The sequence below is a fragment of the Bacillus rossius genome, chromosome 3 (assembly GCF_032445375.1).
Source record: "Bacillus rossius redtenbacheri isolate Brsri chromosome 3, Brsri_v3, whole genome shotgun sequence".
Taxonomy (NCBI): domain Eukaryota; kingdom Metazoa; phylum Arthropoda; class Insecta; order Phasmatodea; family Bacillidae; genus Bacillus; species Bacillus rossius.
This window is the reverse complement of record NC_086332.1, coordinates 97,539,140-97,562,817: the sequence shown is the minus strand read 5'-3', so window position 1 is coordinate 97,562,817 and position 23,678 is coordinate 97,539,140. Positions and strand designations below refer to the sequence as shown.

General features: G+C 37.6%; 1 protein-coding gene across 4 annotated transcripts in view; it reads right to left on the bottom strand.

Moving 5' to 3' along the window:
- The window catches only part of LOC134531065 (dynein axonemal heavy chain 6), a 491,808-nt gene that overhangs the window by 70,355 nt on the left and 397,775 nt on the right, over positions 1-23,678 (bottom strand). For all 4 annotated transcript variants that reach the window (XM_063366586.1, XM_063366584.1, XM_063366585.1 and 1 more), the window contains 3 exons: positions 17,975-18,082; positions 17,035-17,117; positions 13,352-13,553 (listed from right to left, as the gene is read on the bottom strand). In XM_063366586.1, coding sequence (XP_063222656.1) covers positions 13,352-13,553; positions 17,035-17,117; positions 17,975-18,082 — 393 coding nt within the window. The remainder of the gene's footprint in view (positions 1-13,351; positions 13,554-17,034; positions 17,118-17,974; positions 18,083-23,678) is intronic.

The window sequence follows — 23,678 nt, the reverse complement described above, 5'->3', positions numbered from 1 at the left end:
AAGGAATTCAATCTCTCACATAAATGACAAAACATAACACCACTTATGAAACTATGATCGAAGAAGAACGGAAGTAAAAAGCTGGAGCTCTACGTAAAAAACTGTGAGGTCAGCAAAATATTTTAACAAAACAAAGCTGTTCTCAAAAGCTAGCTATACATGCCAGTTATGTTGTAGCATATGATATAAGTTGTGTGTAATGTAAAAATGAAAAATTAAGTTTATCACTTTAAAAAAATGTGTTTACTTCAATTTTTTTTGGAGTGCCTCAATAATTTATTTTATCTGGCCCTCCCCTTATCCCCTTAAAAAATCTGTCCAAGTCTGGCTTAAACTTTTTACCATACAATTTAAATTTGCTCTATCATGAAATATACTCTTACAGCTAGAGACAAGATTTTATGGTATTATTTTCAGGCTATTTTTGTTCTTAAAACCGGCAATTTAGGTGTTATTGTTTTTGTTTTTTTATGAATTTTAATTATTTATAAAAATAGAATAATTAAACAAACCTGATAAAAGATTCAATGTACTTATTTCACCAAAACCATTTCATTTTGACTGATAGATGATACAATTGTGCAATAATTACAATATAATGATTTGTAATACGCTTGTCTTAACTACTCAGAACAATATAAATAATGTCTTAACTACTCAGAACAATATAAATAAATTGGAAAGTATTTGGGTGTTTGGAAATTGTGCCAATGTCGTAATGTAAAAATGAATTACTAATAACAGATGCAAGACCAAAAAAGTAAAACATTATGCTATCTATTTAGTACATAAATTTTGGTACAACTTTATGCTATATAAATTAAATTCTTTGAATTTAATAAATTAAAAGTTTATGCTCTTGTGAGCTAAGTTAATGTTTTAATTAAAAACTCTCATTTATATCATGAATTTAGATGCATTTCAGTGCTTCATGGTGTATTAACTTACATTATGCTTTTCTGCGATATTTAGGTTTTATCGAAATTCACCATATAATCTTGTCCCTACTTACAGCCCAAATTATTCTACTTTGTCAATAGATTAAAAATATTACTGCTACATTAGCATTTAGAGGATTTGATAGTTCTGAGGGAGCTGCTGCCCGGCCGCTCTAAGCTCAGCCAACTGGAGCAGATCATCCACCAGCCGGGCCACTCCACACACTCCATCTGGCCCGAATTGCCCTGCAGAGCATCACCCCCAGGCAGCGGCCTGTCCTTGACTTCCTCTTCATGTACTGCCCCAAGATGAGAGCCACTGTTGAGCAGTTTGAGGAGGAACCTGTCTGTGAGTCACCACTTCCCCCACCGTTCAACATTAGCTCTCATAGCAGCGTTAATACTTACTGCCAACAACTTGGGTTTACACGTCCATTATAAAGGGACAAGATTATATGGTTTTATTTTTAGATCAATTTCCTTTTTTTAAAACCAGAAATTTTGGTTTCATTGTTTCTGTTTTTATACTTTATGTCTTTTTTCATAAATATATGGTATTATTACAACAAATATGAAACTCAATTACGTATTTGTTAATACTTACTTCACCAAAATAGTCTCATTCTGACACACATTATAAACTTATACAATTAAAATCATTAGTAATGAATTAATAAGCATGTCTAGAATGGAACTAGGGGAGACCGGGGCTAGTTGTCATAAAATTTACATGAAATTTTTTTCGCTATGAATGGTAAAATGTAAAGAAATGTGCTTATTACAAATAACTTATTAGACTTTTTTTGTACTATGTAAATTTACTACAAATTACACTATGTAACAAAAAAATTGTTTATGTTCCTTCTTTAGTGTTTATTGGATAAAATCAACGAGCTGAACAAGAACATACCATTTGTTTGTTTCAAATGTTGATTCTTTTCAAAATAAATATGTATAACAATGATAAGTATTTTAATAATTTACTAATACAGTAGAACTTGGATAATTCGAACCTCAAGGGACCAGTCAAAAACTTCGAATTATCCAAAAATTCGAATTAAGGAAGTTCGTAATATAAATAGGGCCAAAACAATAAAAAATCATATTTTCTATTAAAACTCTTTATTGGTTGACATTTTTTGAATAAATACATCGATTAATGCCTAAACGATACATACATATTAAAATGACCTTAAAACTATTGAACTGAAACATAAAAACAACCTATTGTTTTTGAAAAAAAGATGATATTTTGGCCTATTTTCTCGAATTAAGGCTCTCGGCCATTACAAAAGATTCTAACTTATTCAAAGAGATGAAGTATGAATCACTTACATTAATTCGGCTCTCAAAAAAACGTCTAAGTTCTTTTATGTGATTCATGGCGTCAGCTGCACTCGGCACCGGTTCTTCTTCTACTCCAGCGATCTCTTCTTCCGAACCTTCCCCGTCATCGTCTTGCTTCTCACTGCCGAGCACCTCTGCGATGATTTCGGTGTCAGTGACGTCACCGCACACCGCAAGATCTTCATCGACATTGAGAAAGTCTTCGTACGAGATGGTCGGGTCGGCTCCCACATTCTCCCAGCCGTCGACTGCTGCTGGAATGGCTTCCGCTTCAGTGGCTTCCACAGTTTTGTCCTCGGTTTTAACAAAACCTGCCTTTTTAAAACAGTTTTTGATTGTTTCTGGCTTCACTCTGTCCCACGCTTGCTTACACATTCTGGAAGCTTGCAGAATATCGAGCTTTATTTTCAGGGCGTTTCCATCTCCGGACAGTATGTTTTCTACCAGCAAGGTTCTGTAGAAATGTTTCAAATTTTTTATTATCCCTTGGTCCATTGGCTGGACAACAGATGTCATATTGGCTGGGAAAAAAACCACTTTAACACATTTCAACACTGGTATGGTGTTATGCGCAGTACAGTTGTCGATGAAGAGGACCACCTGACGCTTTTCTTTAATAAACTTCTTGTCCAACTTTATTAGCCACTTTGAAAACAGGTCGCCTGTCATCCAAGCGTTTGAGCTGTTAACGTAATCCACCGGTTTCGACTTGACATTCTTAAAACAACGGGGATTAGCCGATTTTCCAATCATCAACAAGGGCAGCTTTTCTGAGCCGTCCATGTTTGCTCCGACTAAAAGCGTCACTCTTTCTTTGCTTAGTTTTCCACCATGACATTTTTCGCTTTTAAATGCCAATGTTTTGTCCGGTGTGCATTTAAAAAAAAGGCCAGTCTCATCAACATTGAAAATATTGTTTGGGTCTCTATCTTGGATCATCTCTTCTAAATCTCGCTTCCACTGGCCGGCTTCTTGCTGGTTCATTGCCCCACTTTCGCCACAGACTGCTTTGAACGTAATTTTATTACGTTCTTTGAAACCATCCAGCCATCCAGTGCTAGCTTTGAAATTTTGTTTGCCCAATTCTTTAGCGAATTGCTCAGCCTTTACCCTTATTAGGGGACCACTCAACGGAATTTTTTTGTCTCTGGCTTGCTTGAACCACTTAAGAACACAATTGTCGACGTCTGGGTTATCTGGTTCTCGTAGTCGTTTTCGGTCTTTATCAAATTCCTCTGCACTGCTGAGAATTTTATCTCTATTCTTCAAGAAAGTGGATAGAGTGTTGGGTGGAATCCCAAAGTCCTTCGCGATTTCCAATTTCTTTTTCACGCCTTTGTCCACTTCCCTAATCGCCGCTACTTTTTCAGCTAGAGTCAAAGTTTTATAAGCACGGGATTTTGTAGACGTGGTCGACGCCATGGTTGCTACTCTCACAGTTCACTCACTAAACGTCACTGTACGTAAAAACTACACGTAATCACACATCAAAAGACAATTTTAAATAAGCTACAGTACACTGTATGTTACAAAACAGACGATACACAGAACGATGCACAGTTGTACAGTACGGTGTGGAGAGGGGTGAGTGTGGGGAGGGGTGACCTTGGAGACACTACTGCTGCGTGTTGTTGCTACGCGCAGGCGGTCGGCACTCGGCACAAGTGTGCGGGAGGGGAAGGGTGAGTCATCACACTACAAGCTACCGCGCATTTGGTCAAACGCTTAACTTTTGCCGAGTATTGTTTGTAAAACGTATTTCCCGATAAATTTACAATTTTTTGAGCCGTAGTTTATAATTTATTCACTAAATTAGACGCACCAAAAATTCGAATTATCCAAAATAAAATTCGAACTATCCACGATTTTTAGCATTGTTTAGATACAAAATGCTAGGGACCAAGAGGAAAATTCGAATTAAAGAAGATTTCGAATTAAAGAAGTTCGAATTATCCAGGTTCCACTGTACTTTTGAATTGGCGCTGTTTTATGATCATCGTAGTAGTTAAAAGCGATCAGCAATAGATGGCAGTAGCATTTCTCATTTGTAAAATCAGTATACAAAACATCTGTAACAATCCTATCCACATTGATATTTTGTAAAAAAGTCTTCCTCTTGTTTGTACAATACTGTTGCGTTTTCGTGGTTATAAAAATGATTTGTTGTTGTCTTTAAATTAAACATGTCAGTATCCAGACATTGTAAATTGCCTGCAGACACATTTTGTTATGTTTGTGGATATTATATCGGATCCAAACAAGTGAAACATAAAATTGTGCTTGGAACAAGATGTTGCATGGGCTCCGCATGTGTCTTATGGTAGCTGTAGGTCTACCTTAGGCAGTTGATTACACGTAACAAGAAGATCTATGCCGTTTGCAGATCCTTGAATATAGAGAGAAACCAACCATCACAACTGTTACTTTTGTATGGTTGACATTACACATTACAAGAGTACCAAGAATAAAAAAAATATTACATATCCTAGCATATCATCTATTGCTCCAGTACCGCACTCTGAGGATCTGCCAGTTCCATTGCCACCAGATCATTCTAATACTGAAGATGAAGTATAAAAATCTAGTGATGACAGTGATTTCTCCAATAGTAATGAGAGAAAATTGAAACGAACCACAGATCTTCAATCAAAAGAAGTTGGATGAGCTAATAAGGGAGTTGGAACTAACCAAATCAAAGGCCGAACTCCTCGCATCCCGTCTTAAGGAAAATAACTAGCGTGCCGAAGGATGCAAAATAACAAAATACAGAGTACGGCACAAAGATTTTGCCTGCTTCTATGAAATGTCAGAACATCTATGTTTTTACAGCAAGAAATAATTGCTTCCAGACATACACAACGTAAAACATTAACCTTTTCTGTCTACTGAGAAGATTCTGTTACCCTCACTCCATATCAAACTTGGACTAATCAAACAATTTATCAAAGGTTTGGACAGCAACACTGAGGCTCTAACTCTTATCAAACAAATGTTTCCCAAGTTATCTGAAGCAAAAATAAAAGGTGGAATTTTTACCAGACCTCAGATGCGTACGATGTTACAATCTAAAGAACTTGTAGATGTAATGACACTTGAAGAACGTAATACTTTTGAAACTTTTTGAAAGGTAGTGCTATGTTTTCTGAGTGACAAAAAAAATGATAATTACAAGTAACTAATTGACAATTTGATACAGAGTTACTGTGTGCTTGGGTGCAGAAGGTCTGTCAAAATTTAGACCAAAATTTAGGAGAGGCGAGTGAAGAAAATGGAGAACGGTTCCACCAGGACATTCAGCTCATGGAAAGAAGGTATCAGGGACGTTGGTATTGTGAAATGATGGGAGACTATGTATGGGGAACAGTACTTGCAGAGGGATCCAAAGAACATAAAATGAAAAGTTGTTCTCATTTACATTTTTGAGTGAGGGCATTGTTGTATTGAAAATTAGATATTATTTAGTATTATGTGAACCATTATAAAACCAATATAGAATGTACATATGTTAGTTCTCTCTTATGTCCCTAGTTACATTAAATAAACATGTTATTTTGGTTATTCTTAAGAATACTGAAAGATGGATTATTAATTATAATATTAAACATATGGACATTGAGGAAAAACCACATATATATCCATGATCAGCATCATCAAATTAAGCAATAAACACTAAAATAATTAGATAAACAAAAACTTGTTCAAATTTTGTTTCATAGTGTTAATAGCAGCAAGTTGACGTCGACCGGGGCTATGCCCCCTAGAGCCCGATATGTTACCACCCTCCTTCGCCTCTTTCTGCTTCTCGTCATTCAAATCTCCCGCTGCCGACGTGTGTGTGTGTGTGTGTGTGTGTGTGTGTGTGCGTGTGCGTGTGCGTGTGTGTGTGGACGCCTGGCAAGAGGCAGAGTCGGGCCAGTGCCTTGTTCTCTCCTAATTTATATTGAATTATTATTATTATTATTATTATTATTGTATTTATTTAATCATCCCTAGTGTTGTGCATGTAAGTTTCAGGGCATAATACTTTATTTCATTTGTTTTCCTTTCGGAAGAAATGCTAACGGGCCGCTACGGACTCAGACTTGCCGAAAGCCATTCAGTTACTATAAATTTATTTAATTCTTTCTTGTTCAACTTAGTTATTACGTGATTGCAGTTCATGGACCGCCAGGGTAAAATGTAAAAGGGTATTTGGTGATTTAATTAGTTTTATTAAATATGCCATGGTGCAATATGGTTCAGAATAACGGTACTATCCGTCTTGGCACGCAACACCATTGTCCTGCCACCTCGGCGGCCATCGCTCGCCCGAGTCTCTTCGCACCACCACCCGAGGTAGGACGTGCTCTGCACTCCGAGGACTTCAACTTCGCTATACTGACCCGGTAATTATGTTATGTCTAATTCTTATTAATCGCTTTCGCTATCCTCGGAGCCTACCTCGGGGGTCGGCTGTTTCATTGATTGCATTGTAATCCGTAAGGAGTTCCGACATCACCAGGAACGTAACGCCCGACCATGTGGTAGCTGGACAGCCTGCAAACTGATCGCGCCTCAAGGCTTTTAAACAGTCACAGCATATTTTAGGTTCTTTATGTAACGCGCTCAAGCGGGAATTGTACCGTGTAGTCTAATATAAAACACAGCGTTACCGAACTTGTCTCTTCTCGTTTGACCACGTGTGTATTCCAGGTTAGCGTGTGGGACGCCCTAAGAGCGCACTGCATTAATACATAGCGTGCCCGTCGCTGAGAGCAGACCCAGGTCAACTTTTCTGTAGGCAGTGCACGGGGGTCGAGTCATGTCCCCACAAGGGCGACGTCATGCCCAGAGTTAATAGAGTCTCACCCGGCACGTGTCCCCTAGACACGGTGGCGCCCTTCTTATTTAACGTCTCTCTAATGCCCCGATAACCCCCGGCGACATCAAGTTGAAGTATTTATTTTCACTCCCAAAGCCAGTCAGCAAGTGTGACAACTTACCCCAATGTTGGAGCAAATGTCACTTAGTGAGGGGCTTGTTGTCATTAAGTAAATTAATCAGATACGATAAAATATATTGCAATAGTAATAGGTGCAATATTTGTTTGTGTTAAAATCTTAAAATTGAAGAAACATTTTTGATTACATAACTAAACAATATTTTAAATAGATACCTTACTCAAACTAACAACTTTATTCAGAGGAATCAGATTCACAATCGTGACACACAAAATCAAAAAGTTGCAGGTTACTCTAGTGTGTACATTTTTCGTGAGACCACAATTGACAGCAAATAAACCTAACAGATTCTTCTCCTGGAACACTTTGTCTGAAAGGTTCTTCACAAACTAAACCGTATCTTCAAACGATTCAGCTGCATGAGTGACACTTGCATGATTTCCTTGGATTTCGAAGAGTTTGGTTTATCATGTAGATCTAATAAAAGTAGTTTTCTTTCACAGATCCCCTTTTTTTTCTGTAGCCAATGCATCTTTCACTGGAATGTCAGTCAGGGTAGCTGATATATTTTTTTTTTTAAGGGACTGATTGTTTTCATTCTCCAGCCTTGGTAAATGGTCTGACATGTTCCGGTGAGAACGAAGTTGAATATGTAGATAAATCTGGAGAGACGGAATTATCCAGCCCTGAATATGTAACGGCACTATGTATAAGCATAGGCGTGTGCACAGTAGGTGCCACAGGTGCCTTGGCACCACCATTAGGGTTAACGTTATTTTATTTTTTACAAGTAGAAATAATACATACTTACAAAAAACCGTATTATTTCCAAAAAAATATGTTTTCCAATTGTGTCGACTTACAGATATGTGCTCATAACACTATCAGTATATCAATTATCAATAGAACCAACTATACACACGGAAACAAGCCAGGTGCAATTAATTACTTGTGTTGTACACGCGGGCCACGGCTACGAAACTTCTGAAATGTAAATACTTCTCCTAGTTCTCCTCGAATTACATAGAATGCGCGCTCTGTGTCCACTGTTCACTCCACTCGGCAGGCGCACGGAATAATAGCCGCCGTCCGCCAGGTAGCACTACTGTGTAGCAGTGGCGTACCCAGGATTTGTGTATGGGGGGTGTTAAAAGCATGCCCCCCCACCCTCCATATTAAAGTGGGGGGTCCGGGGGTCCTCCCCCGGGAAAATTTGGATTTTAAGGTGTAAAATAGTGCTATTTTAGCAGTTTTCGGTACTTAAATTTAAATATTGTAATGGTAAAAATGTTATTAATTTTAATATGAAATTTGTTTGAGTGATGAATAAGAAATTAATTAAAGATTTGGTGCTATGGGAGGGGGGGGGGGGGGGGGGTTTGAACCCCTAAAACCCCTCCCTGGCTACGCCCCTGCGTGTGTAGTGTTTACTCTTACTGTTTACTAATCAGTTTACTGTTCTAATGAGTACACGAGTACAGCCTGTGTTTGTTACGTGGATCACTCATTAATTAATTATTTTATTTTCACTAGTTGACAGTTGTTATGGTTCGTTAATTACTGTATATATCTGTCTGTATGATGTATAAATGGGTTGATTAAAATTAAAAAGCCGGGTCACCGACAAAACATTTTTGTTGTATTCCAAAAGTTAAAACTTTTGCCCACTCTTATTTGTGTATTTTTATTATTTTAATATTTTACATATTTGAGGTATGTTACAAAAACTCCCTTGATTTGTTGATTTTAAAACTTAACATTTGAGAATGTTTTTTCTAGCATTTATTTGGCGTCTTCAGAAAACATGTAAGTACGGTTTTTCAAAGCCACCAGCATGAATTCCGTGCAAACAATTTGTGCAGTTTACTTAACGGCTCAACAAAGCTTAAAACTGTAAATAGTTTAGTAGTTTTCCTGGTGATTAAAACGTTCAAAGCCATAATTTGTCATAAAAAATGTTAAAATTTGTACATCTGTATTTTTTATGTTTTTGTTCGGAAACTCCTTAAATAGCACCATTTTGCGCTTTCAAATCCAATTTTTTCCGGGGGAGAACCCCCGAACCACCCGCTTTAGGCTCGGGTCCGTGAATGATATTGCTGTTGTGTAATCTGGCACCACCACTACTGAAGTCCTGCGCACGCCTATGACTATAAGAAGGGACTCGGAATTCCCTGTATTTGGTTCTGTAAGTAGATCCATTTGGATTCTGTCTTTCTGTGACATTACTAGGGAGGAAGTCTATAACATTAATTGGTTAAATGGAAAGCTCCCTACCGTTTTGAAACCTGATGTGCACAGAAGTGCTGTGGAAATTATAGATGGAATATCATGAGTATAATACTAGAGTTGATCCAGGGTGGTTTATTAACCACAAATCACAAGGAGAGTTAACCAACATTTCAGAGGCCTGAACACACTTCGATCAAGAGGCTGGAGTGGAAAAGATAGCATAACTTCTGCATTTTCTTTAGCATAATCCAGAGCTGAGATAGAAAGATGTGAACCATGGTTATAGAGGAGGAGCAGCTTGGGATTTGTTTTGTACATTTAACATTTGCAAAAAAATGATTAATGAAATCCAGGAAATTTTCTTCATTCAACCAACAAGATAAATTTGCTGTTCCTTGACATCCTGATGGACCATCCCTTATGAAATGCTGATTAAAATTAATAGGTGGGAAAACAAAAAAAGAAGTATGCTATTTCTGGTAGCTGACATTGCTTTGCCATTGTGACTAATGACCCTCTTTGTGTTGATGTCAAGAGGCACTGAACTGTTATTTACCAGTTTTGGCATACTGTAATCTTACAGGGGCAAAAATTAAATCGGCTTAACAATGATGAAAGGTTGCTGAAAAACATTTTGACATTATGTTTGTTGAAACTTGTTGCCCTCGACATTTTTGTGTCTTGTTAGAAATGCAGTTAACCAGTCTGGCTCTGCCATTTCATTTCCACATCAAGTCTAAGACATTGATTTGTTTATTGCCTTGCTATACACTAGTTTCCGGACTTCCATAGGTAAGAGACTAAAATAAATATCACTGCTTTTTTTTTCCAGATAATTCTCCAACAAATTATCTTTGTCGCTAGCGAACGCCTGACGTGGTTTCTTATAAACAAAAGTAGGTAAATCTGGTGAATGATTTTCTCACAGTATCAAGCTAGAGTTCTGTAATTTATGTGAAACGACTGGGCAACATTTTTAATGGAAATCGGATGATTTTTATCTTAACAGCTTTAGCAGGTCTAAGTAATACATCAGGCAGAGGACTGCCTATGCTATATGTCTTCTACTTATACATCCACACCATTTATAAGAAATAAAGAATACAGGAAAATAAAATATTCATGTATGTCTTGTAGCAAATAACACTTAAAATAAGTATTAATTGCCTAAAAATTAACAATTGTGCCATACTGTTTTGTGAATTGATAAAAGTACGTATAATATTATTTTTCAATTGAATGGTTTATTGTTATATTATAATTTCAAAAGAGCCTCTGACGTAAGTTGTTGACCATTATCATGAGTCAATTTATAAAAGACAGTTAGAGGCTTATCCCTAACACATTATACTAACAATGCAAACATTTTTGTTAAAATTCGCTACATGGGGCAAGTTGTCACACTGACAACTTGCCTCAGAGCACCATATTTCATTAATTTTGCAACACTATCAAAAGTTTTTCTAGGGTGTAGTATTTCTGTACATTATTTTAAAGCAAAACTTTTATAGAATATGAATACAGTCAAATCTCTCTGAAACGACCCCTCACGGTTCCCAGGAATACGGTCATAATAGATGTTTTCCAAAATTTTCAGTTGATTTAAAAACTCCCCCCCCCCCCCCCCTTTCCAAACCACTACTCACTAAGAAACCAGCCGTACTATGGCAGGATTCTGTCACTCACAATGCTAGACGGCTTTGCTTTAAACCCACTTCAACCTTCATGACAAGTCCGTCGCCCTACAGGCCACCTCTAAAGAAAATCTGTCAAAATACAGTTTATTTTTACTGGTTAGTTTACAGTAGGTTTTCTGCTTGCTGTAGATGTGGCATTTCCTTTAAAAATATGGCAGCGGTAGGTTCTGTAACGCCAGTGGGCGCATACTAAGCTCGCCCGGCTGGCTGGCGGCGGCGGCTTCATGACGCATAAGCTCACCCCTCTCTCCACTCGGTAACATTCTTCAAGGCTAGCTCATCCCTCCCAGACACACAAACCATCTAGTGTCCTCCTTATAACACCCTAACTTTGCTCTCCTTTGAAAAACCTTCAGTGAAAAAATGCTCATTTCACCCTCCCTTCTCCTGTAAAATTGGGCTATTATGAATGGGGTACTAAAGTGGTGAGGGAGGGGTAAGATCGTTGTAAATATTTTCGGACTCCTCCCTCCCCACAAAAACATGACTAAAAAAAGTATGTCAAAATATGTCACTTTTCACACCAAGTTCGAGTTCAGTCATCTCTGGCAAGGAATTTACAAGCTTTCAAAATTAAATATAAATGTATTTTAATAGTAAGGGTCCTATGAAAAGGAATATACCGAATAAAATCAAGCTGCTGTCACCAAATAAAGCATAAAACGGGCCAATGCGTGGTCGCTTCGTTATTGCTCGCGCGAGAGGCGAGACGTGGAATGTTAGAAGAAAGATAAATGTGGTGGAGACAGACGGCAGCCAGTGTGTTTCCTGCGTGGGGAATAAGTGGCGTAACCCTTTTTTTTATGCTGGGTGAAGCGACCTTTTTCTGTCAACCCACGGGAAAAGATAATTGCTTGAGCTGTCAAAATAAAAATCGCTGCGGCAGTTAAAACAAGTCGAGGCGGGAGTGCATCCAGTCGGTCGCTGTGTATATCTACTCAAAAAACATAACATTTCAATTCATAACAAGATTCCTTATAACCTACACGTATTGCCGGATGTTTTCAGCCTGATCCATGCAAGTTATTTAGCCACGTTTTGAATGAAAACAACTGGCGGGCCAGTGTTGTGCCCTGTTTTGCGGACACATAAAGCTTTTATCAAATTGCTGACAGTTTTAATATATTTTTACTCTCGTTAAAATGAAGCAGATAACGTGATTGTTAACAAGTACAAGCAGCATCCGAGATCGGCCGCAGCGCATGGTACGGGGAGAGGGTGAGCAAGGGCGAGCATGCGGCAGACTACATTTATCTGCACCCTGCCGGCAAAGGGACGTGGAATGGGGGTTGTCATGCGCTGACAGCGGTCGACAGAAAGTGATATCTATTTTTAGATATGCGCTGCCTACGGCAGTACAGCACTGGGCAAGAGAAACGCAGTAACACGCTACTCACCACAAGAAACTTATTTTCTGTCCGATTTTCTTCGGATATTCGGCAATTTTTTCACGGTTCCTCAAAATCGGGATGTAATAGAGAGGTGGTCGCATTAAATGGGGTTGCAACAAAAAGGTTTTACTGTATGCTGTTAAATTTCTTAACTTATATCAAGGAACGTACACAGTTGCTGATTAGGAAGAGAGAACATTTTTACTCACACGTATCATGTACACAAACATGGCTACTCTGAGGAAAGAAACGCTGAAGTCAGCACATAGTTTAGTTTACGTTCACTAGATAGTGAAACTGTAACCTGTAGAAGAAAATCTATACCTACATTCTATCCATTAGAAACAACTAAATAAAGAGTTTGACAACTTACCAATGTGATAATTAGCCTCGGTCTCCCCTACTAGCAAAAATAAAATTGGTAAATATATGTGTTTTTGAAAAATGTGCCTTGTCATTAATGAAAAAACAATGTAATCGATAAGAGACACAAAATTAAACAACTTAATATTAATTTTTTATTGCTACAAAATTCATGCTAGATAAATTACAATCAATTAATTTTACCTTAATAAAAAAAAGTTTGTAATTTGAGTTAAGTTTTGTCAAATTGCTAATTGATTTAATGTTTTTAGTTGCATTTTCATGCTAAATGGTGTATAAACTTGCATTTCGGTGTTATATCAGTTTTATCGTAATTCACCACATAGTCTTGTCCCAGACATTTCCAGCTATTCCCATACATGTTAAAGTTGTGTGAGACTTGTAGCAGGACTGGCGTATGGAACGAGAGCATGAGAGCGTACCTGCAGGAAGACCCAGTGTCCATGCTGCACACCCTCCCTCAGCATCTTCTCGGCCACTGGCCCCTGCCCCTGCCCCAGCGAGATGGAGTGGATGCGGTCCTGGAAGCCCTTCTCCACAGCAAAGCGCTGGAACGCACTGAAGGGGTCCGACCCAGTGCTCAGGACGAACACCAGGGGAATCACATTGGTCATGTCTTCATACCTGCTCCCACAAACACTTTCATTTTAGACATGTGCAACAATGACAGCTATAGCTCACAACAACTTTACAATATAGAGTTAGACCTATTTAACAAACATCAAGTTTTCAAAAAATAAAAGTTAAATTAAGAAACAGTCAATAACAGGAAATATATAATCATGGTTGTAATTTTACAGTGCTCCTGGATTTTACTTTTTCCTGTTATTCACTGTTCGGACACTGGGCAGAGTCGTCAGTTCAGTCTTGGCTGGTTCTACGTTTCTATTGAAGTGATTTAATACATTTTTCTTAAGTCTATTGTTTCATTTTTTCATTTAAATAAGTCATAAATATGTACATATGTATAATGTTATTTAATACATGAAAAACAAATGTAAAGTTTGTATGAAAGACATGCCTACAACTAACACGTGTGGAAACCAACATTAAATATAGACTTCTTGCAAACAATTCCTGCCACTTCTGTGTATGAGGCATGTTGGGTTATATGTGCAAGGAAATGCATTCATTGTAGCCCACTATAAGAATTACAATAATCTTTGCAAATTAAACTTGCTGTAACCGTATGTACCTCAGTTGCTGTAATTTTATTATTCTGTCTTCACACAATTTTTTTTTCCATTTAAATCCTGGAGGGGAGGGTTTGGGTCCCACAGACCTCCCTCTGGCTACGTCCCTGGCAGGATCTTTTCGAGATATTACTTTTATTGGGTAATGTTTAGGTTGCACAGCAGCGTGTTTTTGCAGGCTCTGGCCTCATTTTTTGTATCGCGCAGTAGGATAATTGCGCACTGGACTGAACGCACAAGTGAAAAAGGCCATATTCAGTTGGCCTGGTCTGTGGAAGGGGAATTTAAGTTCAGTAGCTCATGAAGTTTTGAGAAGAACATATAAGACTTTTGAGGTTGAGTCAAGTCGAAGTGGTGAATTGTACTGAGTTTTGCTCTGCATTGCAGCAGGCATCATCAAGGTTGAGAAATCAACTGAGAGATAAAAGTTGTTAAGGCTACTATGTACTACCAGGGGTCTTCTTCAGGCAGTCAATCACAAGAGGCATCTTCCTATTGGTTCATGTGTCAGACAATCAGAGGAGGATTTTCCTGCCATTAGGTTCTGTTGGGCCTCTTCTCATTAGGTGTGTTGGTCACATGGAGTTAGACCATGTGTGGCCTTACTCATCTTGCTTTCTGCTGATATTTGTTTTTTTGCTTCTCCATAAGACATTTTATTTTGCTCAGATTGTAGCATACTTCTGTATTGATATTACCAAGCTCTCCTATGAGAGCCCAATACGATTAAACAACTCAAACCTCTTTTCTTTAGAACCTTTTGCATGTGAGAACCAGTGTTTGAAAAGCACGTAACCCCAGTGGGAAGCCATAGAGGCAGTGCCACACCTCCTTAAAGTATTCATAAGCTAATCATTGTAAAGTAGAACCCCGATTATCCGCGACTCGATCATCCGATTCGCGGATTAACCGCGATTTATGTCCATCAAGTCCAATTTTTTAGTTACATATAACCAATGATTCAAAATGTATGTAAATGTTAAAATACTTTGCAAAATGTATGTTGGTCAAAGTACTTTGACTCAGTTATGTTTATATACACAGAAAGTTAAAAAAAAAATACTAGTACATACATACGTATGTACATAATATTTTTGTGTTCCATGTGAATAGATTATACACTGGTGCGCGATTCCACGTCCGCATGACCGGACTGTACACTCCCGCGCGCAGCACGGCGCCGTGCCACAGAGATTACCCGGCGCATGGAGACAGTCCATTCCATTAGTGTACGTTGTTGAAGCGTGAAGGTGGTGATAATTTTATGTATTGTAATAGTGATCTGCATTCAGACGGATTATACCGTTGTGTTGTGCGGAAGTGTTGAGCGCAACATATCATAATGTCATCAAATGAACAGAAAAGAAAGCGAGTGGTACTGTCCATCGACAGCGAAACAAAAATTATAGAAAGATTTCAGAGTGGAGAAACGATTGCAAACTTGCGACTGAGTTTAATGTCGGTAACACAACAGTGCGCGACATCATAAAAAATCGCGAAAAAATCCTTCAGTTTGCTTCACAGGCTGACACTTCAAGTGGATTAAATAAACGCAAGACGATGAACGAATCTACATTTAGCAGCTTGGACACTTGTTTGTTTGAATGGTTTCAACAGAAAATGTCGGAGGGTGTAGCATTAAGTGGCGTAATTTTATCACAGCAGACGTAATTTTTTTTAAAAAAACTAGGTTTGACAGAAGAACCATTTTCCTGTTATATTACTTCTCCGTTATTTTATGAGCACCGACTGTACGGAAGTGTGTGTGTTGCAACTAGTGCTTGGCACGCAAGATAAATTCAGCCTATCACTTGCTGACACGGCGCAGTGATACGACGGTGTTTGTTTATTTCAAAACTCAGCTAAGAGTGAACGGAGAATAGATATAACGACCCCTCACGGTTCCCGAGATTAGGGTCGTTATAGAGAGGTGGTCGTTATAAGATTTCCGACCCATCTGCAACACTAAGTCTAGGCCGTTTTTGCACTAATTCCACGTTCAGCAAGCTAAAAATAAAAAATCTAACATTTTAAATTCATATAAATAAAGGGGGATAAAAACACCGTGAATTATACGAGACAGAGACACCGTTTCAAAACCATAAAATCAAGTCTCAATGCACTGGTATGAAAAATCTTATCTCGAAAAGAATTTTGAAGGCAGTCGTTCTGTAAAACAATAACCAGCCCGATGGTGTTACTGACAACAGAGCAATGAGCTAAGTGTGGCAGCGTCGCTTACGCGCGATGAAAAGAATGCGTGACCTTGGCAGCTATCAGCTGTCTTGGGCCCTCGGACTGGCGGGCGGCTAGTCACACACCTCGGTGCAACGACGACTCGCGTGCCCACGTCTCCGCACACGAAAGACTTAAAAACCACTGCTGCCCAGCACTAAGCAGCCCGCTTCTATGTCAACAACGCACACGCACACCTAGCATGTGTATATATGTAATCTCCGAATGTCCACAGATGGCTGTCTGTGGGCTAATGACCTTTGAGGCAAGCATGACTCGGCTAACCACGATTTTCGATTATCCGACTCACTCGTCCCCTTCATTAACACGGATAATCGGGGTTCTACTGTATTTTATTTTACATCTTATGTGCTTTAAAATGGAGCTACATGTGTTGATTAGTTTTTTTTAATGTATATTTTTTATTTACAAACAGTAGCACTAAGTTGGCACACAAAATTTTCCCTTACTGTTCTTACTCAGTGTGTAGTACATATGATGTGTAAACACTCGGAAATGTATCACTAAATTATCTTAGTGAAAAAAAAAAAAAAGTGATCTTCAATTTCTAAGAATCTGTCTTTACACATACCTTCCAAACAGGAATTAAATTATTTCAGATTGTTTAGTCACTAAAAATAGCTAAGCAGTGAGCGACTTGCACTATAGTTACTTACAAGCTCTGGAGAGATGCAGGTGGATATTCTATGAAAATCTGTCCTAGTTTCAGCTTTACGAATTTTGTGATGGCAAAAGTCAGCTGTGAAAGTAAAATGAGTAAATTAGTGAAAAATAAAATCACCTGTAGGACAAAACATTTGTTAAGCATACTTGAAACTGTTAACTAACCAATGTCAGTTTGCTACACATACTTCTGCAGAAACTAAAAGGGCTGGGTTTGTAATTAAATTTTAATTGCTGCGAAGTTTTGAATTCAACCCGAGCTAAGTGAGCTGGAAAGTTTACTGACAGGCATTTTCACATTAGGTGGTGGAGAATACCAAGGTATGTAGGATTTTCCTGGGTGCTTCTCATTTTGTTACAGTGACCACATGAATTCAAAGTGAGAGAGCATAGGACTTAGCAACTTAGAGCAATACATAGTCTAAAGGAAATTTTTAGCTCACTAAGGGACTGGCAAAATAAGATAACACATTTTCTGCAAAACTTAAAAAGTTTGTAAATTATAAATGGTTATTGGCTTATGTCAGTAAAAATGATTACGTGCCCAATGTTTCGGCATAGAAGCCTAGAAGCAAGTCTGTGAATCACGCCATGAAAGTCTATGATATGGATTGTACATTTAACTTCAACTATTTCAGATGGGAGTTGTTATTTCACTAACTGATGCTCAATTGCTTACACTTATGTTATATCAGCACTATCACAAACCAAAATGGCATGAATTCACAAGGAGAGGAGGGTAGGTGATGTAATTGATATTTAACAACACCATGCAAGACCCAAATTAACACATTAAAAAATATATATATATATATTTTTTTTTTTGAGATTTACTTTTACTAATTAAAGGTTAGGCACCCAGACCTAAGATCTTGAAACGTGAGTTTTAGCGACTACAATATTCCACAAACAAGCACATTAAAGTAGCATCACCTTCTCTTCCTTCAGACATTTTAGCAGCATGAGCTTCTCAAAAGGGGTGAGGCTATTGTTCCAGTTGTCAGTACTGGGACTGTTGTCTGAAGACGGGAAACCCACCAGCTGTCAACACAGAACATGCATTAATTAACAAGTGGCTTGCTGAATTACACTAGCAAAGAAGTACAGTAGACTTCCGACAGCCCGGAATTCAAAGGTCTGGAAAGCCCGATGGTTTGGCATCGCCTAGGAATGTACGGACTTAAGCCAACTAACAAACTTAAGTTAAAAAACTTTAATACTTTAATATTTTTAACTAAGGTCAAGAAATTCTTTCACAGTATGCACATAAGTGACAGTTGGAAGTGCTCTGCACAACCAAGAAATAGTCGGGAGCATTCGGCACGGCTCAGGATCGCTCAGACTGATTGGCGCACTTCGAGTTTTGGCCTGTGTTAGCACTGAAATGTTCATCCTCATGTTCCTGCTGAACAATATTTGCAGCTGAACTCCATCTTGCAGACGTTTTTGCTTGACCACTTAGTTTTCATCGATAAAAGGTTATACTGTCCGCTGATCCGGCATTTTTGGTAAACCGGCACTAGCAAAGTCCTGAACGTCCAGATTATGGGAAGATTACTGTACCTACTTATGGAACAAAGTCCTTCAAAATATGTGTACTAATCCAGGTAGAAATTTTAAGCACATAATATCAAGTTCAGTCAGGCCACCCTTGTATGTATATATCAATTTAGTGAAATCAGCATTTCTAGTTTATTTTAAAGTGTACTAAGTTTCTGCTTTATGCCAGAAAAACTAGTTGGGGATGGCTTAAAAATTATATAGTTAATATCTGTGTGTGAAAACTTGAGCCAATAATCCCAGGGTTAGAAGAAAGCTACACTGACCACTGCACCACTAGGACCAGTTATGGGTTGGATTAAGATTTAGGGCTTAGGGTCTCTGACATCGAGGACATTACACACACACACAGGGTTAAAGAAATGCAATTGGAAAAGAGATGTAATACATTTGCTGAGAAAAAATACTCTGGCTCAAGAAAATGGCTACCATAATCACCAATTGCAAAAAACCTGGATGATCTGACCATGCAAATACTGTGGCTCCACCAGCTTTGGAGCATTAGGCCGTTTGTTAAGTAACAGTACAATTTCAGGCCATTTTACATACAAAGGTTACACACCATTCAAACCAACAAGGTGTTGATCATTATTACACCACTATCACTTAAATTATTTATATATTGCTTTCTATCGATTTGTTTAGTTACTAACTTACTTTCCCACTAATAACTAGTAGCAACCTAGCAGTGAAAGACATCATCAGCAACCTTTAAGATCACCCAGGTATGTGGAATACTTCTGCAGTTACAGTAACTCTCTTTACTGTGATTTACATCCGACCAGTGGCAAATACAGGTTATAATATTTTTTTTGGGGGGAGGGGGGCAATATGACCGAGCATACCATTATTTATGCTTGTTTTTTTTTAATCAACTATCATTTAATGATTATGTATAGTTTACAAAGGGTTTTGAGGAAAGTTTTAGGACTAAACAATATATTTATTATTTATATTTATATATGTTTTGGTTATTTTTATAAAAGAACTGCATTGATTCTTTATTATATAATAACACAATGTTTTGAAAAACGTGCGTATTTAACATTTAATTGTATTCGCGTTTATATTAATTTCCCTTTACCATTAACTTTTTTTCTTTTTTACTGAATGTGTTACCTTTTTTAGTAAAGATTTTTTTCCCTCTTGTCTCAACAACCCAACAAAAGTAAATTTTGTACAATGGAAAAGAATGTTGGTTTATTATTTTGGAGCTATAAAAAGGGTGTAATGATATAAGTACATTTTAAAAATTCACTTTTTATGTAAAGTTTACAAAACAAAGTCTAGACTTCTTGGTATACTAGCAAATTTATCAAGAACTTCTTTATCACTTATTTTAATGTCTCTATGGATTGAAAGTAATGCTAATCCATTAAGCATAGTTTCTCATGTGGTATTTCTTATGTAAGTCTTCAATCTTCTTAAGCTTGAGAAGCTTCTTTCCACGGTTGCGACAGAAACAGGCAGAACTGCTAGCAGTTTCAAGAGATTATAAATGTTAGGGAAGAAAGTCTTGTCACACTTTTCTAGAGAACTAATTGCTGCTTTGGGAAGATTTTCTGATTTTTCCTGACTCCACTTTTCTTTCCACAACATAAACTCACTTTGCACGAATTCTCTATGTGACAAATCATCTTCGTAGAAATTGAAAGCAGGTTACAATGAACCTAAATCTGTTTTGATACAAAATTCTGGAAGGATTTGTTGTAATGATGCAACTGTATCCTTGAGAGATTCAAAGCGTTCCTTCAGTGAATTACAAAAATCATCAAGGTAAGGTACATAAACAGCTTGTCGGTAGTATTCTTCTTCTGTGCTGTAAGGGACGTTGTTGCGGGCTGTTTGAAGGCGACAAACTGTAGGAATCTATTCTTTAATGTCGAGTTTTGTAGCAAATTCCTTTACTTGAGCATACAGGGATTTGAAGTTGCCATTGGCATTTTCCCTTTGTTTAAATAGCAGATCTAAGACACTTGTAACATTTGCAATGGCTTGAGAAAGATCTATGTTTTTCTTTGAAGGTTCACAGATAAGTTATATGTAGTTGACAGCATCTGGCTCAAAAAAAAATATTAACAAGAAATTGAAATTGACTGATAGAACTACTAAGAGCATGTGCCTTAGGTGCTGAGTCACTTGATTCTTCTTCTATTTTCAAAAGAGAGAAGAGAATTGTGTTTCACATAATGAGATAAGTTTCTTTTTTTTCTGTTCAGGACAACAGTCAGATATTGTTGATTTTAATATTTCAGTTCTTTTGGCTGACATATGGAAGAATCCGCAGACTTCTTTGATAACGCCCATACAATTTCTTATAGAAGGGATTTTACTTGCATCTGACAAACACAAATTTAGACTATGTGAAGAACAATGTGTATAGAAAGCTAGTGGTAGTTTTCCTTTGATGGCAGTTTGTACCCCTCTGAATTGCCCTCTCATCGTGGCAGCGCCATCGTATCCTTGACCTCTCATTTTCTTTAAGTCAAGCCCTAAATTTGACAAGGTCTCTAACAATGTGTTAGCTAAGCCTGCACCAGTAACGGGGACAAAAGTTAGGAAATCTTCTCTAATATTGTATGATTGGTCTTCAACATACCGTACACAAAGAGAAAACTGTTCTATTTGACCAATGACAGTTGTTTCATCTGCTAAAACGGAATAAAAACAAGATTTCCTGACATTTTTCACAATTTGGGATTGGATTAAATGACCAAACGTGTAAATGAGCTCGTTTTGAATAAAAGAACAAGTGTACATGCTCCTCCCTCCACTGTTCATTAACTGCTCTTTTAGGTCATTATCGCCACTGTTTGCTCTGTATCTCAGCAGTGATCGAAAATTTCCGTCATTATTTTCTGGCTCTTCTAGACTTATACGTCCACTGTCACGATGACCTCTTAGTGCGATTTGCTGTCTTCCGCAAAATCTTATTGTTTGTATGATAGGGATCAGTCTTGCCCTGTTTTTTTCAATATTCAATCTCCTTTGAGCATTGACTTGATTTATAACACTCTCAGGTTTTTGTAACAATTGATTTTGTGTTTTCAGCAATCGAAACTGATGTTTTATGGTACATGCAATTTTCATGTTTACGAAAAATTTCCTTTGCTTTTTTCAAATTACTAAAAGCTGTTATTATTAATGCTCCTGTTTCTTGGTGATCTCCTTTTCCTACACTTTTGAAGTGGGAAAATATTACGCAATATTTACAAAAAGACCCTGATTTATCTTCAGAGAAAGCTAACCACTCAAATTCTTCTAGCCATTTCATTAGAAAAGATCTAGTATGATTTGAACTAGAAGAACTACTAGAAGTGGAAGGAAATTTGTATACAGGATGAGGTTTCCAAATATTTTCTACAAGCGTAATTTTTTCTTCATTTGTTAATGAACGAACGAACAAACGGAATTGTTTTGACAATAGTTTCCAATATAATATATATATTTTTTCTTACTTGCTTGAAATCTTCCGCAGCTGGTGCTGGATCAACGGCACTAGTACTTGCGACACCAGAAGAAACATTGTTACTGGCACAGTCAACGTCAGCACTGTCACTAACAGGTCTATTTACACTCTGTTTTTTCGTAAAAAAGTTTTGAATAGAAGCTTAACTCTTCATTATTAATGCAGTTTACTTAATAAAAATGAAAGATTCCAGAACAGGAACATCCAGATGATCGCAGATACATTCACTAACTCAATAAACACAGCTACAGATACAGATAAACCAACTTGACAGACAAGTAGATAAAGCATTATAACACACGAGCCAACTACATAAGAATGAACCATAGAAAAGGGAGGGCACAGAACGGAGAGTCCAATGTAAACAATTGAGGACAAGTTTCAGCGCTCCAAGCGGAAGCCCAGTGGAGTAACGCTTAGACAGCACGCGCAAGAAAGGCACAAGTGAATGCTAATGTTTTCATTGGTTTATATTTGCAGCACCTACTCATAACATTCGTTAATGCACATCATTTATTTTGTATGGTCTTTAATACTCTAAAATTAAGTTTCTATAAGAGGAGTAAAATAAATCTGACATTGCGTTTAGAAATGTGGCGACGGTAGCTTCTACAAAGTAAGTGGGCGCGCGAAACTAGTCCGGCTGGCTGGCGTGACGGCGGCAGGCGGCATCATGACGGCCTACCTATCCATCGTCTGGATAATATTCTTCCCCTTGTCTCCCCTTGCCATCCCTCGTAAAACCTAGGCATACGTAAATTCGGGGTTCTATGTAACTTAATTATTGGATTTGGAATCCTAAATGGTAGTTGTATCACCTGTCTAACAAAGTTTTACTTTGCCTGAAAAAACTGATGCACAACCACAAAACCACGAAACATTATAAAGGTCTAAAAAAAAATGTAATTCTAATAGTTTCATTTTCTTAAAAATATTTGTGTAGTGCTTAAGTAATGTTATCCTGCACTATAAACTTTACTTATCAGCCTTACATGCAACGTCTATTTATTTACCTACACTATTAATATTTATTTTTTTCTTCTGGTTTCAGGGGGGGGGGGGGGGGCCTCTATAAACGCCCTTGCATCCGACTATTGATTTTCTATACGGATACAAGAAACTTTGACCAAGACAGCACAGAAAAACCATTTAATATGTAGTAATATGTGGTACTCTCATCCTCCTGTGTTGGCCATTTGCAGATGTTTTGCCTGCTATGGCATCAACAGAGGTAGGAGTCCATATATTTGCAATGAAAACCTTGTATTTATCTATATGTGTCGTACCTACCATAAAAATCTAAAGACTGCTGGTGGGCATTATACAATTTTAGCTAGATAAATAAATACTAATCATAAATAATATCACTACAAGCTTCGCCTGCATTATGTTAAATTATTGTCCAACTAGATACACAGAAGCAATAGCATACAAAAGGGTCAGTCCTTTGTGATAAATATTTTTAATTATAAGCAACAGTTTGTAGTAGATATTGCCTAATTAAAATTGCTGGTATTCCATGATTCGAACTCTGTTTGAGAGCCACAGTGGTACTTGGTAATGGGAGCATGGTGACGAGCATTAACACAACACACTTCAATGTCTGGT